The sequence below is a fragment of the Mytilus galloprovincialis genome, chromosome 9, assembly GCF_965363235.1.
Source record: "Mytilus galloprovincialis chromosome 9, xbMytGall1.hap1.1, whole genome shotgun sequence".
Lineage (NCBI taxonomy): Eukaryota > Metazoa > Mollusca > Bivalvia > Mytilida > Mytilidae > Mytilus > Mytilus galloprovincialis.
The window spans coordinates 56,872,449-56,895,221 of NC_134846.1; the positions used below are offsets into that span (position 1 = coordinate 56,872,449).

Here is a 22,773-nt window from a genome sequence, read left to right on the forward strand (position 1 = left end):
CGAAATTTGTAAATTATCCGTTTTATATGGATCAATCTAAATTAATATTTTTTGAATTCGAACCAGCTTATAAAATTCAGCAACATATTTATGTTTTTTTTTCTTTTAAACAGTTTTAAAAGCAGGATAATAGAACAATTTTAGGAGTCAGTTTGGTTTAATTTTGTCAAAATACATGTAAACTGTGGAAACTATCGCTTATCTGTTGTTGGCCTGCAATTCAATAATCCAACCCCATATAAATATGTATGCATGCATTCTTCAACTTGACACTGAGCCGGAAATTGCTTGTGCATGATGGTGAATTTTCGGATATTGAAAAGAATGTCGACATTGATAAGTGGAACAATGGAGTCTCCAAAGAACCATTTCGACGACGAATTCGCTCCAGAACATAATTATACAGCTTAAACAAAGATTTTCATATTCTTTAATCTAACATCATCACATGAAATCTAAGACCTAGAAAAAATGTTATAATATGAATGTTTTGGAAGTGTTCTTCGAAATTCCTCCTGATGGTTAATTCTGAGTCTTTGTCTAAAAACGCACAAAATGCTGATAAGATTACAAAGAGTCCATGTATTTTCAATTGTTTCTTTGATTTTTTTGTAAATTTTGGTATATGTTTTATTATGTAACAAATCAAAGATAAAAAAAAATGCGTCGAATCGTTGGAGATAAATTTGACAGCTAATTTCCCTTTAATCAAACAGAAATATATATATAGCATCAACTTTATGTGTAGATGCTGCTGAAATATCCACAAAAAGGAGTTTTAAAAAAAGATGAAATCATTTATCTTTTTGTCATGCAAGACGAATTTCAAACCGTCTTAATATTCGATTTAATATTAATTTGAAATTAAAGTACTGAACATAGTCAAGCTTTTATCTTCAGATTTGACGGAGCTTAACATTAGATTGCATTTCAGGCATTACAAAGTATATTATAATGTAAACATGTGTTTTGTCTGCACTTTATTCAACTTTTAATTTCCTATTTTAAAATGTTAATTACACGGCACATTATAGAATAGAAATTGTTTTTTTAAATATCTAAATGCAGATCGGTGCATCGGTATATCTAAGCGCTACGTGTGATGTTACTCAATCATATTCGACAGGATTCGTACACTGAAAACGTTCCATCAAAATAATTTTAAACGTAATGATATAAAAATAAATATCTTAAATAATATTTGATACCAGGTTCTACTTGTATTGTTATTGTGATTCAAATAATAGTTTCTTTCTTATAACATCAGTTTCTTTACGTTTTTCATGTATATATTATGTATGTATTGTCTACGAATCTACAAACATTATATGAGGGCAAATAAAATATTTGTTTTCTTACATGACGCATTATTGTAGAATACAACGAACATACCATACCTTTCAAAAATCAAAATGGATAAAGCAAATTTTTTACATGAAAGGCAATGAATAGACAATATCAACCGCGTATTTAATTAAAATATTTGATCACGTGATAAGAAATCGAATAATGAAAAAAACTTCGCACCTATCACGTCATATCAATAGACCGTACGTTTTTTAAATTCAAATGTTAAATGATGTCAAACGAACCTTTTTACAGAAGTTTATAGCATTCATTTCTAATTAAGATTTGGGAAAATATAAATGTGAACAATATTTTCAGCAAAACGTCACCATGGGTATATGTGGAGACGCTTCAACTTGGGCAAAAGTTGCCGCAATTTTAGATTTAATTGGATTACCATTGTTTATATCTGGATATGCTACTCCAGCATGGATGGTGTCAGAGACAATCAGGCAACTCTTAGATGTTTCTATAGGACTTTGGCAAGTTAATGATTGCTCCTCCGGGTCATGTAAAACTAGCAGTGTTCCAGATTCTTATAAAACTGGTAAGGATATTCCATCTTCAAAAGTTATTTTTTGTGGAACTTATTTAGGAGTAAAATGGATATTTAAGAAATTAGTGTTCCAATATATAATGTTATCTGTAACATAAATATTGTTTCCTAGTAATTGTTCGTATAATTTATTAAAAAAAAAAAAAAAAAAAAAGAAGTTATAAAAGACCTTAAAGGGCAAACTGAAACTAGCATTTCTGTTCACTATAACATATAGCCACATTTGTCTTTCAAAGTCTCTTTTCATAAGCACCATGTATGAAAATGGACTAGATGAAAGTTTGAACTTTGTTTTATTTTGTTTTTTTTCAAAAGATAAATCGAAAAGTTGATTAAATCTAGCGGAATTTGAATATTAAACGTCTTAATGATATTCTAGACATTTTACTTTAATTTTACACTTATGGATAAAATTAAAACGTTTGACAGTGATTTATGTTGCCAATGAAGTCCGGTATGTTATTGTTTTATTTACAACGAAGACTTTTCGGAACCAACATGGATTAGTTCGTGCTTAATATCTCATCTGAAAGGTAAAACATTGCCTCAATTCTTGAAAATGTTGTTTTCTATTTGGAAAGTTCAATAAACACTTAAAATTTATCTTCAGCATTAAAATAGCATATTTCTGTCATTGTAATATATACTGAGAATATACAAGAATAACTCTACGAACGACAGCCAATATATAATTGGAAAAAAGACAGACAACACTCGATCTTTCTCTAATTCCAACAATGGAGGTTATTGATCCAAGCATACTTTTGTAAGTGCGCGACATGGACAGATATCTATAAAAGTGTAACGGATAAAGTCTCTGTGCAATGACAAACAATTTATTTTTGACAATCTTTACAACAAGATGAAGTTTGAAGTAAATAGATCCAAGCATACTCGATTTTTTTGATTCGATATTTCTAACGACTAAATTAAAAAAAAAAATATTTGTAACGACAAACAAGAAAATAAAAAAAAAATGATTTTACTTTTACCCATCAAAACAATAGTACTATAAAGTTTTAAGATTATTTGCAAGTAAATGAACGATATGTTACCGAGATGCTCTCAAGAGCATGTGTCGCTCACCTGTGGTTACTGATGTTTTGAAAAACATGTAAAATAAGGTTAAAACATAATAAATAGTATTAGATATTAGATATTATTAGATACTATAATGATATCTAAGATAATAACAAAAAACTGCAAAATTTCCATAAAATTATTACAGAACTCAGGGGCAGCAACCCAACAACGGATTGTCGGATTCGTCTGAAAACTTCAAGGCAGATAAATGTAAATCTGATTGAACAGCAATTTTTTAAAGGTTTTAGTCTCGGAGATATAAGCCAAAAACTGCATTTCACCCCTATGTTCTTTTTTTAGCCATGTCAGCCATGTTGGTTGGCAGACGGGATCTTCGGACACACATTTTTTAAACTAGATACCCTAGTGATGATTGAGGCCAAGTTTGGTTAAATTTGGTCCGGTAGTTTAAGGGGAGAAGATTTTTGTAAAAGTTATCAGACGACGACAACGACGGACGACGGACGCCAAGTGAAGAGAAAACCTCACTTGACCTTAGGTCAAGTTTAAGGTCAAGTGAGCTTAAAAAACAGAACTTAATCAGATGGCAGCCAGTCTCAGATTGAAACAACAAACTGCAAAATTTTCAACATCAAACAAGATAGCCTTCACCAATACAATAAAACGTTTAAAATGTCAAGTAAATCAAGCAGAGAATACTCTAGTTAAATTACCGTCAATCTAACTTTACTGTAACTTGAAAGGACAAAAAGATGCTCCGCAGGGCGCAGCTTTATACGACCGCAGAGGTTGAACCCTGAACGGTTGGGGAAAGTATGGACACAACATTCAAGCTGGATTCAGCTCTAAATTTGGATTGTGATTAAATATACACTCCGCCATAAGTTAAGCACCACCATTTAATTTCGAAATAATTATTTTCTTAATTATTTTTTTTATAAAAGAAATACTATATATTAAACCTGTAAACAATAGGTAACTTTTGGATACAGGTAAAATGTCAATCGATTACATTTTGATTGTTCAAAACCAGTTTTAACAACCTGTCTTGTGTGTTTTTCGCGTTACTGTTTTTGCCTAAACACAAATGATTTTAGCACGTGCATTTCGCACTTGAATTAGCCATTGATATCAAACTTTTAAGATGGCAAGACGAAAACTGAGTATTGCGGAACGCTGGCAAGTTGTGGGTATGGCAAATACAGGTCTAAGTTGCCGTAGAATAGCGGTCCATTTTGGTGTTAACCACACTGTGATTATCAGGCTCGTGCAGAGATACCGACAGACAGGGTCAGTTGAAGACCGCCCTAGAGCAGGCAGACCACGTAAAACTACTCCCAGAGAAGACAGAAATCTTTCCCGGCAAGCAAGATTGAAACCTTTCTCGTCTGCTGATCAGCTTCGTAGCCTTTGGCCTATTGGGGGGAGAGTAAGTGTGCGGACTGTGATACGTAGGTTGCATAGTTTCCGTCTAAGGGCTCGGAGGCCAATAAAGCGCCCGGAATTAACTTTAAGACACCGTAGAGCAAGACAACAGCGGGCTAGGAACCATCGCCGATGGACTTGGCGCAGCTGGAGAAGAATTCACTGGTCCGATGAAAGTCGTTTCTTGCTGAAGCCCGTCGACGGCAGAACACGTGTTTGGAGGGAAAAAAACACCGCATATCGGGACAATAACATTCTTGGTACAACAGCTTTCGGTGGCAGCGGTGTAACAGTATGGGGATGTTTTTCCCATGACTGTAAGCTTGATATGCATGTTCTTCATGGTACCCTGAATGGACAAAGGTAACGGGATGACATCCTGAACACCATTGTATCGCCTCATTTTGACAATCACGCGTTAGCTGATAGACCGGTCTTTCAAGATGACAATGCGAGACCTCATCGCGCACGAATTGTCAACGCATACCGGACGTCGGAATCAATAGACACTTTACCTTGGCCGGCCATGTCACCTGACATGAACCCAATTGAACATGACTTTTTTGTATGGGACTTTATCGGCCGTAAACTTTACCAGAGACAACCAAAATGTGCAACAATACCAGAATTGATGGTCGCTTTGGTACAGGAATGGCAGAGATTTCCACAGTATAGGCTACGACGACTTGTGCAAGGAATGAGGAGACGTGTATTGAATCTCTACCGGAAGCGAGGAAGCTATACACGATATTGACTTTATGAACCTTAATTGACAGTAAATGTATACTTGATTGTTTTCCCAAAAGTTCAAAACTGTATCATTATTTGAAATATATGAAAATGATCAACAAATTAAAACATTTTATAGGGATTTTAACTTGTTGTTTTTAACGTAAAATTGAAAGTTCCCTTCACACAGCAGGAAGCATAAAAAAACCCTAACTTTTATTTTTTTATACTGCACAATATTTACATTTTATTTAACCAATGTCAACACGATTAACTCTTATTCAAAAATATTGAATTTTTGGATTTGAAAATTTCTTATTGATAAAAATATGGGTGGTGCTTAACTTATGGCGGAGTGTATAGTTGACACAGCATAGGTTTCTGACACAGAATGAATGCGGTCTAATGAACTTAAAATTTTTGTTTTGCCTTTGAGCAATTCACTATGCTGTAGAATATTAATCCTAATATAAATCTGAAATAAGAAAAATTGACCCCCCCCCCCCCCACAATTTTTTTTTCACATCTACTTTCCCTTTTTCCAAAACTGATCTCAATTGAAATTTCTAATGGAGTTAATTTTGCAACAATAACTACTCATTTAAATACAGCATAAAATATTAAAATGTAAAACAAGAGGCTCTCAAGAGCCTGAATCGCTCACCTTAATTCTTTTGGTTAAATCTCTCATCAATGATTATTTTGGCTTTTCAATTTATTTAAATGTTTTTTGGATCGTCCTATTTTCTTCAAAAGCCAAAAAAAATAATCATTTTCTCCTATGTTCTATTTTAGCCATAGGAGCTATGTTTCTTGACATACAAGGAAATAAAATATAAAATTTATACTAGATACTCTGAAACTCATTTAGCCTAAGTTTGGCTGAAATTGATACAGCAGTTTCAAAGGAGAAGATTTTTTAAAGTAAGTCAACATGATGAACAAATTGTGAAAAAAGTCTTTAAAGGGCAATAACTCCTTAAGTGGTCAATTGACAATTTTGGTCAAATTGACTTAATTGAAGATCTTACTTTGCTGAACATTATTGCTGTTTACAGTTTATTTCTATCTATAATTATATTCAAGATAATAAACAAAAACAGCAAAATTTCCTTAAAATTATCAATTCAGGGGCAGCAACCCAACAACAGGTTGTCTGATTCATCTGAAAATTTCAGGGCAGATAGATCTTGACCTGATAAACAATATTACCCAACGTCAGATTTGCTCTAAATGCTTTGGTTTTTGAGTTATAAGCCAAAAACTGCATTTGATCCCTATGTTCTATTTTTAGCAATGGCGACAATGTTTGTTGATAGATCATAACTTCGGATACAATTTACAAACTAGATATCCTAAGGAACATTCAGTTAAAGTTTGGAAGTATTTGGCCCAGTAGTTTCAGAGGAGAAGATTTTTGTAAAAGATAACTAAGATTTACGAAAAATGGTTAAAAATTGACTATAAAGGGCAATAACTCCTAAAGGGGTCAACTGACCATTTCCGTCATGTTGACTTATTTGTAAATCTTACTTTGCTGAACATTATTGCTGTTTACAGTTTATCTCTATCTATAATAATATTCAAGATAATAAACAAAAACAGCAAAATTTCTTTAAAATTACAAATTCAGGGGCAGTAACCCAACAACAGGTTGTCTGATTCATCTGAAAATTTCAGGGCAGATAGATCTTGACCTGATAAACACTTTTAACCCATGTCAGATTTGCTCTAAATGCTTTGGTTTTTGAGTTATAAGCCAAAAACTGCATTTGACCCCTATGTTCTATTTTTAGCAATGGCGACCATGTTTGTTGATAGATCATAACTTCGGATACAATTTACAAACTATATACCCTAAGGAACATTCAGTTAAAGTTTGGAAGTATTTGGCCCAGTAGTTTCAGAGAAGAAGATTTTTGTAAAAGATTACTAAGATTTACGAAAAATGGTTAAAAATTGACTATAAAGGGCAATAACTCCTAAAGGGGCCAACTGACCATTTCCGTCATGTTGACTTATTTGTAAATCTTACTTTGCTGAACATTATTCCTGTTTACAGATTATCTCTATCTATAATAATATTCAAGATAATAACCAAAAACAGCAAAATTTCCTTAAAATTACCAATTCAGGGGCAGCAACCCAACAACGGGTTGTCTGATTCATCTGAAAATTTCAGGGCAGATAAATCTTGACCTGATAAACAATATTACCCCATGTCAGATTTGCTCTAAATGCTTTGGTTTTTGAGTTATAAGCCAAAAACTGCATTTGACCCCTATGTTCTATTTTTAGCAATGGCGACCATGTTTGTTGATAGATCAAAACTTCGGATACAATTTATCAATTAGATACCCTAAGGAACATTCAGTTAAAGTATGAAAGTATTTGGCCCAGTAGTTTCAGAGGAGAAGATTCTTGAAATAGTTTACGACGACAGACGACGGACGCCAAGTGATGGCATAAGCTCACTTGTCCCTTCGGGACAGGTGAGCTAAAAAGTGCTTGTTATCACTGAATGGTAAAGATTGTTTTAATTTATCAGTTGGTAGTAAAAGAGAATATACATTGTATATTGTATAAAACAATGATTTAAGTTGATTCAACTACTATTCTGGACAAAGAAAGATAACTCCAATTGAAAATTTCTTGCTATTGCACAATATTGTGCACTATTGCACAATATTGTGCAATTAGATATTTCTTGCTATTGCGCAATACTGTGCAATTGAAAATATTTGCTATTGCACAATACTGTGCAATTGAAGATTTCTTGCTATTGCGCAATACTGTGCAATTGAAAATTTCTTGCTATTGCACAATACTGTGCAATTGAAGATTTCTTGCTATTGCTGAATACTGTGCAATTGAAAATGTCTTGCTATTGCACAATACTTAGTATAATAATTTTGGATCTTGATTTGGACCAACTTGAAAACTGGGCCTATAATCAAAAATCTAAGTACATGTTTAGATTCAGCATATCAAAGAAGCCCAAGAATTCATTTTTTGTTAAAATCAAACTTAGTTTAATTTTGGACCCTTTGGACCTTAATGTAGACCAATTTGAAAACGGGATCAAAAATTAAGAATCTACATACACAGTTAGATTTGGCATGTCAAAGAACTCCAATTATTCAATTTTTGATGAAATCAAACAAAGTTTAATTTTGGACCCCAATTTGGACCAACTTGAAAATTGGACAAATAATCAAAAATCTAAGTACATTTTTAGATTCAGCATATCAAAGAAGCCCAAGAATTCATTTTTTGTTAAAATCAAACTTAGTTTAATTTTGGACCCTTTGGACCTTATGTAGACCAATTTGAAAACGGGACTAAAAATTAAGAATCTACATACACAGTTAGATTTTGGCATATCAAAGAACCCCAATTATTCAATTTTTGATGATATCAAACAAAGTTTAATTTTGGACCCTTTGGGCCCTTATTCCTAAACTGTCGGGACCAAAACTCCCAAAATCAATCCCAACCTCCCTTTTATGGACATAAACCTTGAATGTGTTTAAATTTCATAGATTTCTATTTACTTATACTAAAGTTATGGTGCGAAAACTAAGAAAAATGCTTATTTGGGCCCCTTTTTTGCCCCTAATTCCTAAACTGTTGGGACCTCAACTCCCAAAATCAATCCCAACTTTCCTTTTGTGGTCATAAACCTTGTGTTTAAATTTCATTGATTTCTATTTTCTTATACTATAAAGTTATTGTGCGAAAACCAAGAATAATGCTTATTTGGGCCCTTGTTTGGCCCCTAATTCCTAAACTGTTGGAACCAAAACTCCAAAAATCAATCCCAACCTTCCTTTTGTGGTCATAAACCTTGTGTCAAAATTTCATAGATTTCTATTCACTCAAACTAAAGTTATAGTGCAAAAACCAAGAAAATGCTTATTTTGGCCCTTTTTGGCCCCTAATTCCTAAATTGTTGGGACCAAAACTCTCAAAATCAATCCCAAACCTTCCTTTTGTGGTCATAAACCTTGTGTTAAAATTTCATAGATTTCTATTCTCTTTTACTAAAGTTAGAGTGCGAAAACTAAAAGTATTCGGACGACGACGACGACGAAGACGACGACGACGCAGACGACGACGCCAACGTGATACCAATATACGACCAAAAAAATTTCAATTTTTGCGGTCGTATAAAAAGAAAATTTCAAAAAATCGAAATGCAGCTTCTTCCCTCGATTCAAATATCACAAACAAGCGCAATGAAAAGCGAGCTACGCATTATCTATTTATTGTACGACGTGCAGACAGACGGACAGATAAAATAACCGACGGAACATGGTATTCAATGGATATGACTGAATTGTTTTTCATTTGTCATTTTGAAGCCTTTTATAGCTGACATTTGGTATCTGCTTTGTTCATTGTTGGAGGCCGTACGGTGACCTATAGTTGTTTATTTCTGTTTCATTTGGTCTCTTTTGGAGATTTGTCTCGTTGGCAATCATACCACATCTTGTTTTTCATATTGGTAATTTTTGGTTTAAATATATTTTACTTATATATCGCACATTTGACGATAAAATCTTATGTTTGGTTCTAGCTGAAATAAAGAACATTCGCAAAATAATTACCTTAATGATACGGTTTTTTTCACGTTTCTTCTTTTCTTACGATAAAACGTAAAACGTAAGAAGCATTTACCATTTTCGGTCTCCAAGTTACAGATTCTTATTCACTTTGAGGTATTTAAATTTCTTTTACATTTCATCGATAGATATTATGTTGCTTAACATCCAATAGCATTTATACCAAGTATTTACTGAATCAGATGCGAATCCAGGATTTTAAAAGGTTGAGCAAACTAGGCAAATTTTGTTTAGTTCTCCATGATGAGAGCCCTCCCCCTTAATCCGCCTCTTTGGACGACTAAGTATTTTAAATATATCTGTAAATAAAGATCTGCACCATCTGCGCATGATACGCCTGTCGCTTTTTCAAAGAATAAAACTTCTCAATGGCATATCAGAAATTAAAAAAAAATAACTAAAGGGAGGTCATTTTAATATATAAACCAGTCATCACTGCTGACAGCATTTGTGAATGTTTGTCCAAATACTCGAAAATTCGATTTTTTAAAGTAAATAACACCCCATTACTAGAAAACGCAAAATCGAAAATTTATAAAAATCGAAAAGGAGCTCACGTCAATAGATATAAACAATTCACCATAGTTTAATGCAAATTGGTAAACGCGTTTTTGAGTTATTGTGCGACGTTTTGACGACAGACGGACAACGGTATACCATAATACGTCGCGTAAACGGGCGTATCAAATTGATTGGGATAACATAAAACAACAGATGTAAAATAGATGTACCAATATATACAAGGTGCTTTAATTGATATTGTTCATCGTAAAAGCTGAAACATGATCTCGAGCAAAAAGGTCTTACTTTAGCTGATGCACTCACATAGGAGAAATTTGTAATTATGTATCATATATTATATAAATAACACATAGCTGAGAGGGTGATAGAGCAGATTGTTACCCCGAGAAAACATTGGCAACTGAGGCGAAGCCAAGGTTGACAATGTGTTTTCGAGGGTTAACAATCTGCTCTATCACCCTCTCAGATTTGTGTTATTTAATTTATTATACTGAATGTTCTGTTGTTACTGTCGATTAAATTTAAAATTCAAAGTAATAAACTACGAGATCTTGTACATAACCATCCACCATCCGTATTTAATAAAGCGCACACTTGATCAAACGTCTCCGTGAAGGGTAATAGAGTATTTGTCATAGGATAGAGTCGTATTTAACAAAGCGCACACTTGATCAAGCGTCTCCATGAAGGGTAATAAGAGTAAATTGACACTCCGTATTAGCCAATCAAAATCTGGCATTTTGACATGAAGTATAATAAATAAAGATGTTTGAAAATGATCTCTTGAGTCTCAACCACTTACATGCATAATAGTATGCAGAGATTCAAAACGAATGACTTTTTCTTTTCATTTAACCGAATGACTTTCTATTTAAATTTGAATTCCCATATTAAATGCAATTTGTACACATATAAAATAGAATTCTTATTCGTAAAATTATTTTGAAAGCTCTTTGAAAACCATCAACTTTTATTTCCTCAGAATTTTAATGGAGTTGTCTTAAGTTTTCTTTTTCTTTTCTTTTTCAAATGTGGGTTAAAGTATAAATAGGATTTTAAAAGAGATGGTTTTACGTCATATTTTAATTTAATTTCGTTATACCAAACTTTTTTTTTCTGAATCTTAAATCAACACCGGAAAGGGAATTTCGTCTGGAATTTTTCACTAGCATTGAGTCAATTTTTAAAATTGAGTGGAACCTAGCGGCATAAAATAAGAGTCTGAAAATGTATTATCTAACTTTTATACCGATATCCATAATATTCAAGACTTAATCCATTCATTTTTTACTCACTGCTATTGGTCTTTTTAATTGAAATATTTGAATGATATTTGAAGTGTAAGCTAAAAAAAAGTTGAAAAATAAGGGTGACCAGACGTATTCAATTCCCGCCACAAGGTATTCATATTCTGCGTGTAGAATTTGAGTATTACAAGAAACAAATGTTCCCTTTTACTTTTTCTCTTATTTTTTTCAAATTTGAAGATATGATTTGATGACATCAGCGTAATATGAATCACGGATTTAGGGTGCTTATGTTATTGTATAAGTTAGTTACTTACAATCGACACACCTCGACAGATTCCACCGCCTATCGCGTCAAATTAGACTGAAAATGGCTAGATATGCCGAGGCGTGCCGAATGAGAAATTTCAGATATAAATTTCGGAAAACAAAGTCTTGAAAGGCTCTTGAATTGAACTGATGTCTAACAATGAGAAAGTATTACATGATCCTCTTAAATTAGACAAATTACAAACACAATTTCGTATAGATTAGAACAAATAATTATGAGAAAAATTTTCTTTACAGGTTCGTTTCTTGGAACTCAGGCTCTAGAGTCACTTGCAATGGTAGGATACGTTTTAGCAACTATTTTCATAGTTATCTATGTTGCTACAGAAAAAGCTAGAACAAGATGTTTCGCCATTACCATAATGACATTCAGTTTAGCATCAAGTAAGTTCCATTCAGATTCGACATCGAATAAAAAATACAATATACAATTATAATAAATCATTAACTTTAACCAAATATAATTGCCTAGGAGCTTTTATTAAATTTTAAAGTATTTCTAAATGTATTATCATGATTTAAATCTTTTTAGTCAGAGGCGGATTTAGGGGGGAGGGGGCTCGGGCCTTTTTGGGAAAAAATTTGGTTGCTTATATAGGGAATCACTGAAGCGTGACTGGAGCGGGCTCCCTCTTAGGTCAGTCAGTGGGCCGCCACTTATGAAAATTTCTGGATCCGCCACTGTTAGTGTTCATTTATTAAATGTGGATTAAAGATGTTCACGGGATTCATGTACATCGATACGTAATATGACATGTTATATTAGATCCCGAAGATACACAAAACCAAAGAGATTGTCATGCAACCTCTTTCGGTGAGACGATGACGCTGAAATTCAAATTTTAGTTTGTTTATAAAGGAAAAAAGTTTGCAACAAAAAAAAATGAACTGGCGAAAAAATATTGTTTTGAGATGGTGTGGCTAAAATGAAAATTGACAAAGGGAAGATTTTTATTTACTCTAAATCTATGTTTAAAAAATGCCCTTTACCGGTAGCATATTACCAGGGAAAACTTTAATATTCCTATCGATGTTCGTATAGAAATAATACCGTAATTATTTATACGCATTTTTTTTTAAATTAAGGAAATCCCAAAAAATGTTTTTAATCTTATATACAACATAGATAAATGTTCTGATTTTCTGTATTCGTTTCTGTTTCAGCCTTTTTCTGTGTGATCGGAATGATTATCTGGCTGGCAGAGATTCCAGAATCGTATTTTGGATCCTGGTCACTTGGGTTGACAATTGTCGCTGCTGCTTTATATGTGGTTGCTAGTTGTCTTCTGATAAGAGACCTTCGTGCGCAGAAAAAGGCCAATATTCTGAAAGTTCAACCACAAGAAAAAGTACCACCAATTCCTTTACAACCTACGTACTTTATTCGAGATCACAGTCCAAGATATGAGAGAAAGGCGCTTCCTCCACCATCAGAAACATATTCACCGAGAACGCCTCGGTCAGTGCGGGTCGATGTGGTATCCCCAGCCTTCACAGATAACTCTAACAGATCACAACGCCGCTATGGAACACCAAAATATTCACAAAGATATGATTATAAAGCGCGATAAAGTGAAGTTACTGCATGTGGATAAAGTTATAGAAGTTATTATTCATTAGCTATAGGGGATCCTGGTCCGTGTCAATTGCAGTAAACAAGGATTTCAACTCGAGCAAATTGTGACGTTTGTTAATGTAGGATGACGCTGTTCATTAAATAGAAGTTATCACAAAGCATGTCATTTGTTCACTATGGATACATAAATTCTAATTCATACTTTTCTAAATTCCATATAGAGTGTTCAAACACAAGTTATTGTCTTAGATTAAAGAATGAATTGTTAGAACTTAGAAGTGACAAATTTTGATAGAAATAAGCGAGATCACAACATGGACCGTCAGTGCCTTGTTATACATTGTGAATGTCATCATACGAAAACCTTGTCTCAAAAAGGAATCAGTTCAACATCCTCAATTAACGTTTCTTTACAATGCCTAAATAATAGGCATATAGTCGAAAAATTATTTCTATGGCTGTATTTGAATTACATATTGTATTAATATTTTGAAAGACGTTTTAATTTATACAAACGAACTATTATAACCGACAGTATATCGTTGATGTATGCTTTTGAACTGAAGCGACTTCATCGCACAAATGGAATAATCAAACATGTGGGGGAAAATCGTTATCGACAGGCTTAAGAAAATATGTACACAATGAAATATGGAAATGAAGGATAGATGTTTACTATAACCTAAATCCGATAAAATGTCAATTAAATACAAAAAAATGTTTTTAACAATAATATCATTAAAAAAGTAATTTTCGTTAAATTTTCTGTATGTAATGAGGCTATTTTGTAGATTTAGTTTTTCTAAATTAAATTAAAGGAATTAAAGTCTTAAAAATGATTAAATTCAAATTCAAAAATTCTGATTTCTGACAGATTTATTATAAACGCGTCTTGTGCAAACTTATTTACTAAAGGATGTTATTTGAATTGTAAAACTTTTTGGTTTTTGAAATTATAGGGCCAATAGAGGTCTCATTGTACCTCTTGTTACATCGATGACCATTTTACAATTTATTTATTTTTTAAACAAACGCAGTGAAATTAACGCATTTAAAAATTATCATCTAATTAAATATTGCGGGAAATGAAACTTTTGACCAACATTCTGTGATTTGGTGTTCACTTTTTTAATTATTAGTTTTTGCAGTCAGAAAATAGTAGAAAACATTTTGTTTAGACTCACAGGCACTTCGCTCTGAATGTTTTTTTACCAATATTATTCAATATTATAAAAGTATATTGGTAAAAACATTTTCAAAGACAAGTGACTATGCTTAGTGCTCATTTTTTTTTACATAAATAAGGCCGTTAGTTTTCTCGTTTGATTTTTTTTACATTGTCTTATATCGGGGCCTTTTATAGCTGACTATGCGGTATGGACTTTACTCATTGTTGAAGGCCCTATGGTGAACTATAGGTGTTAATGTCTGTGTCATTTTGGTCTTTTGTGGATAGTTGTCTCATTGGCAATCATACCACATCTTCTTTTTTATATTTAGACTATAAACTTGTTCTTTCTTATGGTGTGATCGTGTACCCAGAAGTATACATGTTGTTTTCTGTTATCATCACTATACTATTACTGGGACCAGTATATCTAACATCAACATATGTGTTCCTGGTCGGCTGTCGACTACTTTATAGTTTACAAATATTTAATTCTTTGATACTTATTTCTATTTGAAATTTTTGGAGCGATGCAATGTACTGTAAAATGTACTATAATATTACTTTCTTTTTAATTGAAAACCGTTTGCCTTTAAGTACGTCTGCTTAAATACAATCACACCAATTTCCATATGCTCTGACCAAATTTAATAACCAGTTACTTTGATTGAAAAGATTGAAAGTTGATGACCTGTTCTAAAATTCCATTGTTTTGATGTCGTTGTTCTCAAAAAGTTGTTTGTGGGAAGGTCAACACAATGTACTGGGTTCTGTTGACACCGTAAACAAAACGACAATGAGCAACACTGCTGAGAAATAGAACCGTATCATTACATATTGTAAGAATGTAAATCATTTTCATTTTCTTTTTATCTTTTGACAATATTTACCACATGGATAGTGTCATGGCTTTGTATAAACCAACAATGAAATTTTGAAAGAAGACAAAGTTTGTTGAGAAAAAAAAGAGAAATGTACGTAAATAATGGCATAAAAGAAGATATGTTGTTCAATTTAAACTTATGTTATCATAAAATATCAGGTAGATTTATTAAATAATTTATTGACGTAAATGTACTTTTGTTATTCATATTTTCATTATTTGTTGTTGTTGAATAATCTTTTCTTGTTATACATTGATGTTTGTCATTTGATTTCATTAAACATATAAACATCAATATATTGTCTTTTCTAGGCCTAAACATGCAAACAGTTTGTGGTCCAATGACTTTCATTGTTCCTGTTAAAGTCATAGTGAACTATATATTGGTCATGAAATCGTCAGCTATATTTCAAACGGAAAATCAAAGCATTGGACTTCACTTTTCCCCAAAATTAACTAAAAATGAAATTGTGAAACTCTCAAAATTGTGCAATCTCTGTTGTTGTAATTTATAATGAGTTCTTGGATACTCATATAGCATGCAATGGACATATTTTAACTGCAAACATGACAACAATTGGTGATAATAATTGTTTATCTGTAACTCCTACAAAATTGGTACATGTATATTAAACCTGGAATTTTAGAAATATGGAGCAGTTTATATGAATTTCGTTTTTTTTTTGTATTGAACAGATTATTTAGAGTAAATATTTAGTTTTCACTGAGACATGATACATGTATTATATGTCTCTGGTTTTCATCAGTCCTTCATGATATGGAATCATAGATTTATAACTTTATTTGGCACATGTCACAATAACAAAGAAGAACTTTCCTAATACCCTACATGTATATACCTGCATTAAACCTTATATAAGTATCAATACAACAGAAAATATTAGTTTGAAAAAAAAAACTATACAGACCTCAAAAGATATTCTTTTGTAAACATATCTCGAATGTCTTGCCAAGAAAACTGTTTGTTAATAAGTTCAAACTGAAACTTGTGTAATTTTCTAAGTAATTTTGACAGAAATGTGAATTGTAATACATGTTTTCTTGGCTCATCCACTCAAGGAAATACTGATAAATGCCAAATTGCGTCACTAAAAAATCTTTCAAATAATATTCAGATCAATGTGTCAAAAATGTCAAAAGCAAGGAGATGATATATTAATGTGTTGTTAGTACTCTTACAATTGAAAAAAAAACAGCTTTGGGCCTCTTAAACCCTGGACCAACAGATAAAAGTGTTGAAGTCTCAGTATATAACTTGCTTTGTATATTGCATTATACTTGTGCATTTCTACTAACAAAATGCAATAGGAAACTCAATGATTTCATGAGAAGAACAACTGTAATTAACTTTTTAGACATAGTGTTTTTTCCAAAACATGAGGTAGCTGTGCATTGGGTTTGAAACAGGTCTCAAGGTGTAGCTAATCTAAATACTGTTTGTGATAGGTAAAAGAAATTGGGTAGTAACCATACCTGTGTCTGCTAATAGAAATAAAAATAGGCACTTTATAATAACTGGTGAAATCATAAAAAAGGCATATGAATTTCATGCAAGTTACTCATAAGGAACAATTCAAACATGAATCATGAAGCATTTGTTATGTTACTGTCAGATTATATTGCAGGAAACAATGATCAAAATCGACTTAGTATCTGAAACAAATTATTTATCTTGGTATTAAGTTATCCAGTCTTTCACATAATATATGAGAATTTTTTTTTATCTTTTAAACATGCTAGATAAACAGGGATAAATGTCTCTTGTTTGTGTTGTTCTGTTTTTTACACCATGCATGTAGGCAAACAACAAAACATATATTATGATGATACATAAAATGGATAACAGAACATATATCATGATGATACATAAAATGGATAACAGAACATATATCATGATGATACATAAAATGGATAACAAAACATATATTATGATGATACATAAAATGGATAACAGAAAGAACCATAATTATTGGAGCAGTGTTCTCCCCAGCATTTTTGGATAGCACCAATGTAATGCCAGTCAACAGCTTTGTGAAATGATTCCCATATTTATTTTGTTTTCCTGTTAGTTTTTGTGTCATTTCTTTACATGTATGTCTTTTGTTTTGTTAACTGTGGTATTGTGTTATGTAGACTTTGGGTCCGAAAATTATTGGTAAAAAAGAAGTAAATCAATAAACAGTTTGTACACTTTAATATCTTTTAAGAATAAATCAAACATGACTATACACAAGACATAATGTTATAACCAGATGCTCCGCAGGGCGCAGCTATATATGACCGCAGAGGTTGAACCCTGAACAGTTGGGTCAAGTATGGACACAACATTTAAGCTGGATTCAGCTCTAAATTTGGATTGTGATTAAATAGTTGACACAGCATAGGTTTATGACACAGAATGAATGTGGCCTAATGAACTTAAAATTTTTTTTTGCCTTTGAGCAATTCACTATGCTGTTGAATATTAATCCTCTCATAAAAATGTTTGAAGAAATTTTCTTTTTATTTATGAAATCTGAAATGAGAAAAATTTAACCCCCCCCCCATTTTTTTTTCACATCCCCCTTTCCCTTTTTCCAAAACTGATCTCAATTCAAATTCCTAATGGAGTTTGTAACAATAACTACTCATTTAAATACATCATAAAATATTAAAATGTAAAATAAAGTGCTTGTTATCACTGAATGGTAAAGATTGTTTTAATTTATCAGTTGGTAGTAAAAGTGAATATACATTGTATATTGTATAAAACAATGATTTAAGTTGATTCAACTACTATTCTGGACAAAGAAAGATAACTCCGATCAATTGAAAATTTCTTGCTATTGCACAATATTGTGCAATTAGATATTTCTTGCTATTGCGCAATACTGTGCAATTGAAAATATTTGCTATTGCACAATACTGTGCAATTGAAGATTTCTTGCTATTGCGCAATACTGTGCAATTGAAAATTGCTTGCTATTGCACAATACTTAATATAATAATTTTGGATCCTGATTTGAACCAACTTGAAAACTGGGCCCATAATCAAAAATCTAAGTATATGTTTAGATTCAGCATATCAAAAAAGCCCAAGAATTCAATTTTTGTTAAAATCAAACTTAGTTTAATTTTGGACCCTTTGGACTTTAATGTAGACCAATTTGAAAACGGGACCAAGAATTAAGAATCTACATACACAGTTAGATTTGGCATATCAAAGAACCCCAATTATTCAATTTTTGATGAAATCAAACAAAGTTTAATTTTGGACCCCAATTTAGACCAACTTGAAAACTGGGCCAATAATCCAAAATCTAAGTACATTTTTAGATTCAGCATAACAAAGAAGCCCAAGGATTCAATTTTTGTTAAAATCAAACTAAGTTTAATTTTGGACCCTTTGGACCTTAATGTAGACCAATTTGAAAACGGGACCAAACATTAAGAATCTACATACACAGTTAGATTCGGCATATCAAAGAACCCCAATTATTCAATTTTTGATGAAATCAAACAAAGTTCAATTTTGGACCCTTTGGGCCCCTTATTCCTAAACAGTTGGGACCAAACCTCCAAAAATGAAACCCAACCTATCTTTTATGGTCATAAACCTTGTGTTTAAATTTCATATACTTCTATTTACTTATACTAAAGTTATGGTGCGAAAACCAAGAATAATGCTTATTTGGGCCCCTTTTTGGCCCCTAATTCCTAAACTGTTGGGACCAAAACTCCCAAAATCAATCCCAACCTTCCTTTTGTGTTCATAAAACTTGTGTTTAAATTTCATTGATTTCTATTTACTTATACTAAAGTTATTGTACGAAAACCAAGAATAATGCTTATTTGGGCCCTTTTTTGGCCCCTAATTCCTAAACTGTTGGAACCAAAACTCCCAAAATCAATCCCAACCTTCATTTTGTGGTCATAAACCTTGTGTCAAAATTTCATAGATTTCAATTTACTTAAACTAAAGTTATAGTGCGAAAACCAAGAAAATGCTTATTTGGGCCCTTTTTGGCCCCTAATTCCTAAAATGTTGGGACCAAAACTACCAAAATCAGTCCCAACCTTCCTTTTGTGGTAATAAACCTTGTGTTAAAATTTCATAGATTTCTATTCACTTTTACAAAAGTTATAGTGCGAAAACTAAAAGTATTCGGACGACGACGACGCAGGACGACGACGCCAACGTGATAGCAATATATACGACGAAAAATTAAAATGTTTGCGGTCGTATAAAAACCAGCACTGAACAAGAAGGGCAGTAGGTCACACAAACCATCATCAACCTAGGCCCACAAAATGATGAAACAACAATTAACAACACAAGGTCTGGATACTTTTAGCCTTACTTCATACAGACACAAAAACGTAAATAAAACAGTATCTTTTATATACGTACCATATTCAGTGGAAATTTTAATTGTTTGAAGGATTTTTCATACCCTATTTAATAATTGTTTCAGCTACCACGTTTGTCTATCTTATTAGTATGGCTATGAGGCAAAACAAAATAATACGTGCATTTCCTATTACACCTTTGAAAACCAGGTGCTCCACAGGGTGCAGCTTTATACGACCGCAGAAGTCGAACCCTGAACAGTTGGGGCAAGTATGGACACAACATTCAAGCTTGATATAGCTCTGAATTTGGATTGTGAATTAATAGTTGACACAATATAGGTTTCTGACAAAGAATGAATGTGGTCTAAGAACTTAAACTTTAAAACTTTTAAATTGGACATTTACCTATTATGGTCCAATATCCAAAATTAAAAAAACATGGTTAGATTCAGCATATCAAAGAACCCCAAGAATTCAATTTTTGAAGAAATCTAATAAAGTTCAATTTTGAACCCTTTAGACCTCAATGCTGACCAATTTGATAACTGGGCCTAAATATCAAAAATCTAAATACATATGGTTAGATTCATCATATCAAACAACCCCATATATTCAATTTTAGTTGAAATCAAACAAAGTTTATTTTTTTACCTCGATTTGGGCTCACTTGAAGACTGCGCTTATAATCAAAAATCTAAGTGCATGTTAAAATTCAGCATATCAATAATGAACCCCAAGAATTAAATTTTTGTTAAAATCAAACTTAATTTAATTTTGGACCCTTTGGACCTTAATGTAGACCAATTTGAAAACAGGACCAAATATTAAGATTCTAAATACACGGTTAGATTCGGCATATCAAGGAACCCCAATAATTCAATTTTTGATGAAATCAAACAAAGTTTAATTTTGGACCCTTTTGGTCCCTAATTCCTAAACTGAATGGACCAAAACTCCCAAAATCAATCCCAACCTTCCTTTTGTGGTTATTAACCTTGTGTTTAATTGTCATAGATTTCAATTCACTTATAATAAAGTTATTGAGGGAAAACCAAGAAAAATGCTTATTTGGGCCCTTTTTAGCCGCTAATTCCTAAACTGTTCGAAATAAAAAAAATTAAAAAATTAATCCAAACCTCCCTTTTGTGGCCATCAACCTTGTGTTAAAATTTCATAGATTTCTATTAACTTATACTTAAGTAATTAAATACTTAAGTTATAGTGCGAAAACTAAGAAAAATGCTTATTTGGGCCCTTGTTTGGCCCCTAATTCCTAAACTATTGGGACCACAACCCCCAAAATCAATCCCAACCTTCCTTTTCTGTTAAAAATTTATAGAGATCCATTTATCTTAAACTAAAGTTATGGTCTGGAAACTAAATGTGTCTACGGACGACGACAACATCATACCATTATACAACACAAAAAAAATTTTGCGGTCGTATAAAAATAGAGTAGGTAGGTAGGGATTTTTTTTTATTTTACATTTTTTTTTTCATTGAGTCTATGGGAGGGACATTCTGATATTAATGCCTCGTTCACACGGATATTTAATTGGAATTGAATTGGAATCAAATGCGAATCGAATTCACAAATTGCGTTCACACACTCTTCTTTTTTAATTCGAATTGATTCGAATTGGCTAATTCGAATATCTAATCCGCATTAGAAATACGCTTTTGTGAATACAAATTAAAAGTTAACGTCGTTTGGACAGTAAAGCGAATTTGACGCGCATTGTAATTCGAATTAGAATTGACGTTAACTTAGGACTAAAAACGTTTCGAATGCGAATTAAACTAATTCAAATTAGTTAATGTGAATCGAATTTGAATTACGTGTGAACTCAACATAACAGTGCTTATTGAAAAATGACCAAATAAAATTCAGGGTAGGCTGTTTTTGAGCTTAAAAACTAGGGTGGGTACTGTAATAGGAAACACACATCTTTTTTTATTTGGCCTGAGAGTAAGAAAATATCTTAATTAAGTTACCTCGAAATAAAAGAGTTACAGGAAATATAAGTCAAGGGTGAACAGAATAAAAGACTAAGAGTATGCATAATTTTCAAGACCAGTTGTAATCATGTGCAATACAAATGTGAGCTATTGCAAATATTTAATCTGCATTTGTTATAAAGTTATGAAATATGTGGTTTCTATATCATCTATAGAAAAACAAAGTATATGGGGTATCCATCTAAGACACAAAATCTATTCATGCACAGCATGTACACTCTAAAAGATTACAAAATATAAACTGAAGGAAACTTACCTCTATGGAAATATCTCTTTCTACATTGTATCTTGTTCTCAAAAACTTTCTTCTGAAAAAAGGTTCAAGAATTAAAGATTGCAGTAAGGGAGTAAATTCAAGATTCCTTCAAACACTTTAAGTACACACCTGTAGTAAAATATACCAGCTCAGGGTAAAATATTTGGCATAAAATGTTATAATATTGACAAAAAATTATGTGATTATGTGATTACTTTTGACACCTCTGGACCTGTTTGAATAAATAGTTCAGTTGTGCTTTAAGTTACCATCAGGAACTACTTATGTATAGATATTCTGTTCTCAGATTACCTTATGTTAAAAAAAATAAAACATCAGGGAAAAATTATTTGATAAAAGTGAAAGTAGTAATTTTGTCAAAGTGAAAGTAAGGTAGTAATCATGGTAATTAGCTTTGAGCTTTTTATTTATGACTTAAATCATGTAAATGCTGCATGCAGTGCTCTCAAAGGGAAAAGAAAGATAAATTTTGATTAGAGGTCTATATTTTACTAAACTATTAATGTTCTATATGCAGTTTAATGCATTTCATGTTAGAGGCCTAGTTTTTGTTGGTTTTTTTAAATTTATTTCAGATTCCAACAAGCACTATCGAAATGAATTGTAGTCTGGAGACTATAGTTTAGCATAGACATATATGTGTCTGTAACTTCAGCTACTTTACTTTATTTT

General features: G+C 32.2%; 2 protein-coding genes across 4 annotated transcripts in view; one reads left to right on the forward strand and one right to left on the reverse strand.

Annotated features, from left to right (window-relative positions):
• Positions 1-22,773, reverse strand: part of LOC143045384 (AP-1 complex-associated regulatory protein-like) — a 39,654-nt gene that overhangs the window by 16,410 nt on the left and 471 nt on the right. For 2 of the 3 annotated variants that reach the window (XR_012968944.1, XM_076217841.1), the window contains exon 2: positions 22,081-22,132. Coding sequence is in view for 2 of the 3 variants with exons in the window: in XM_076217841.1 (XP_076073956.1) it covers positions 22,081-22,132 (52 nt within the window). In the remaining variant the exon portion in view is untranslated. The remainder of the gene's footprint in view (positions 1-22,080; positions 22,133-22,773) is intronic. The other variant, XM_076217842.1, reaches the window with a different exon arrangement.
• On the forward strand, positions 1,518-15,741 carry LOC143045385 (uncharacterized). Its single transcript, XM_076217843.1, has 3 exons — positions 1,518-1,894; positions 12,063-12,209; positions 12,990-15,741. The coding sequence occupies exons 1-3, from the start codon at positions 1,678-1,680 to the stop codon at positions 13,394-13,396; spliced, it is 771 nt and encodes a 256-aa protein (XP_076073958.1). The 5' UTR covers positions 1,518-1,677; the 3' UTR covers positions 13,397-15,741.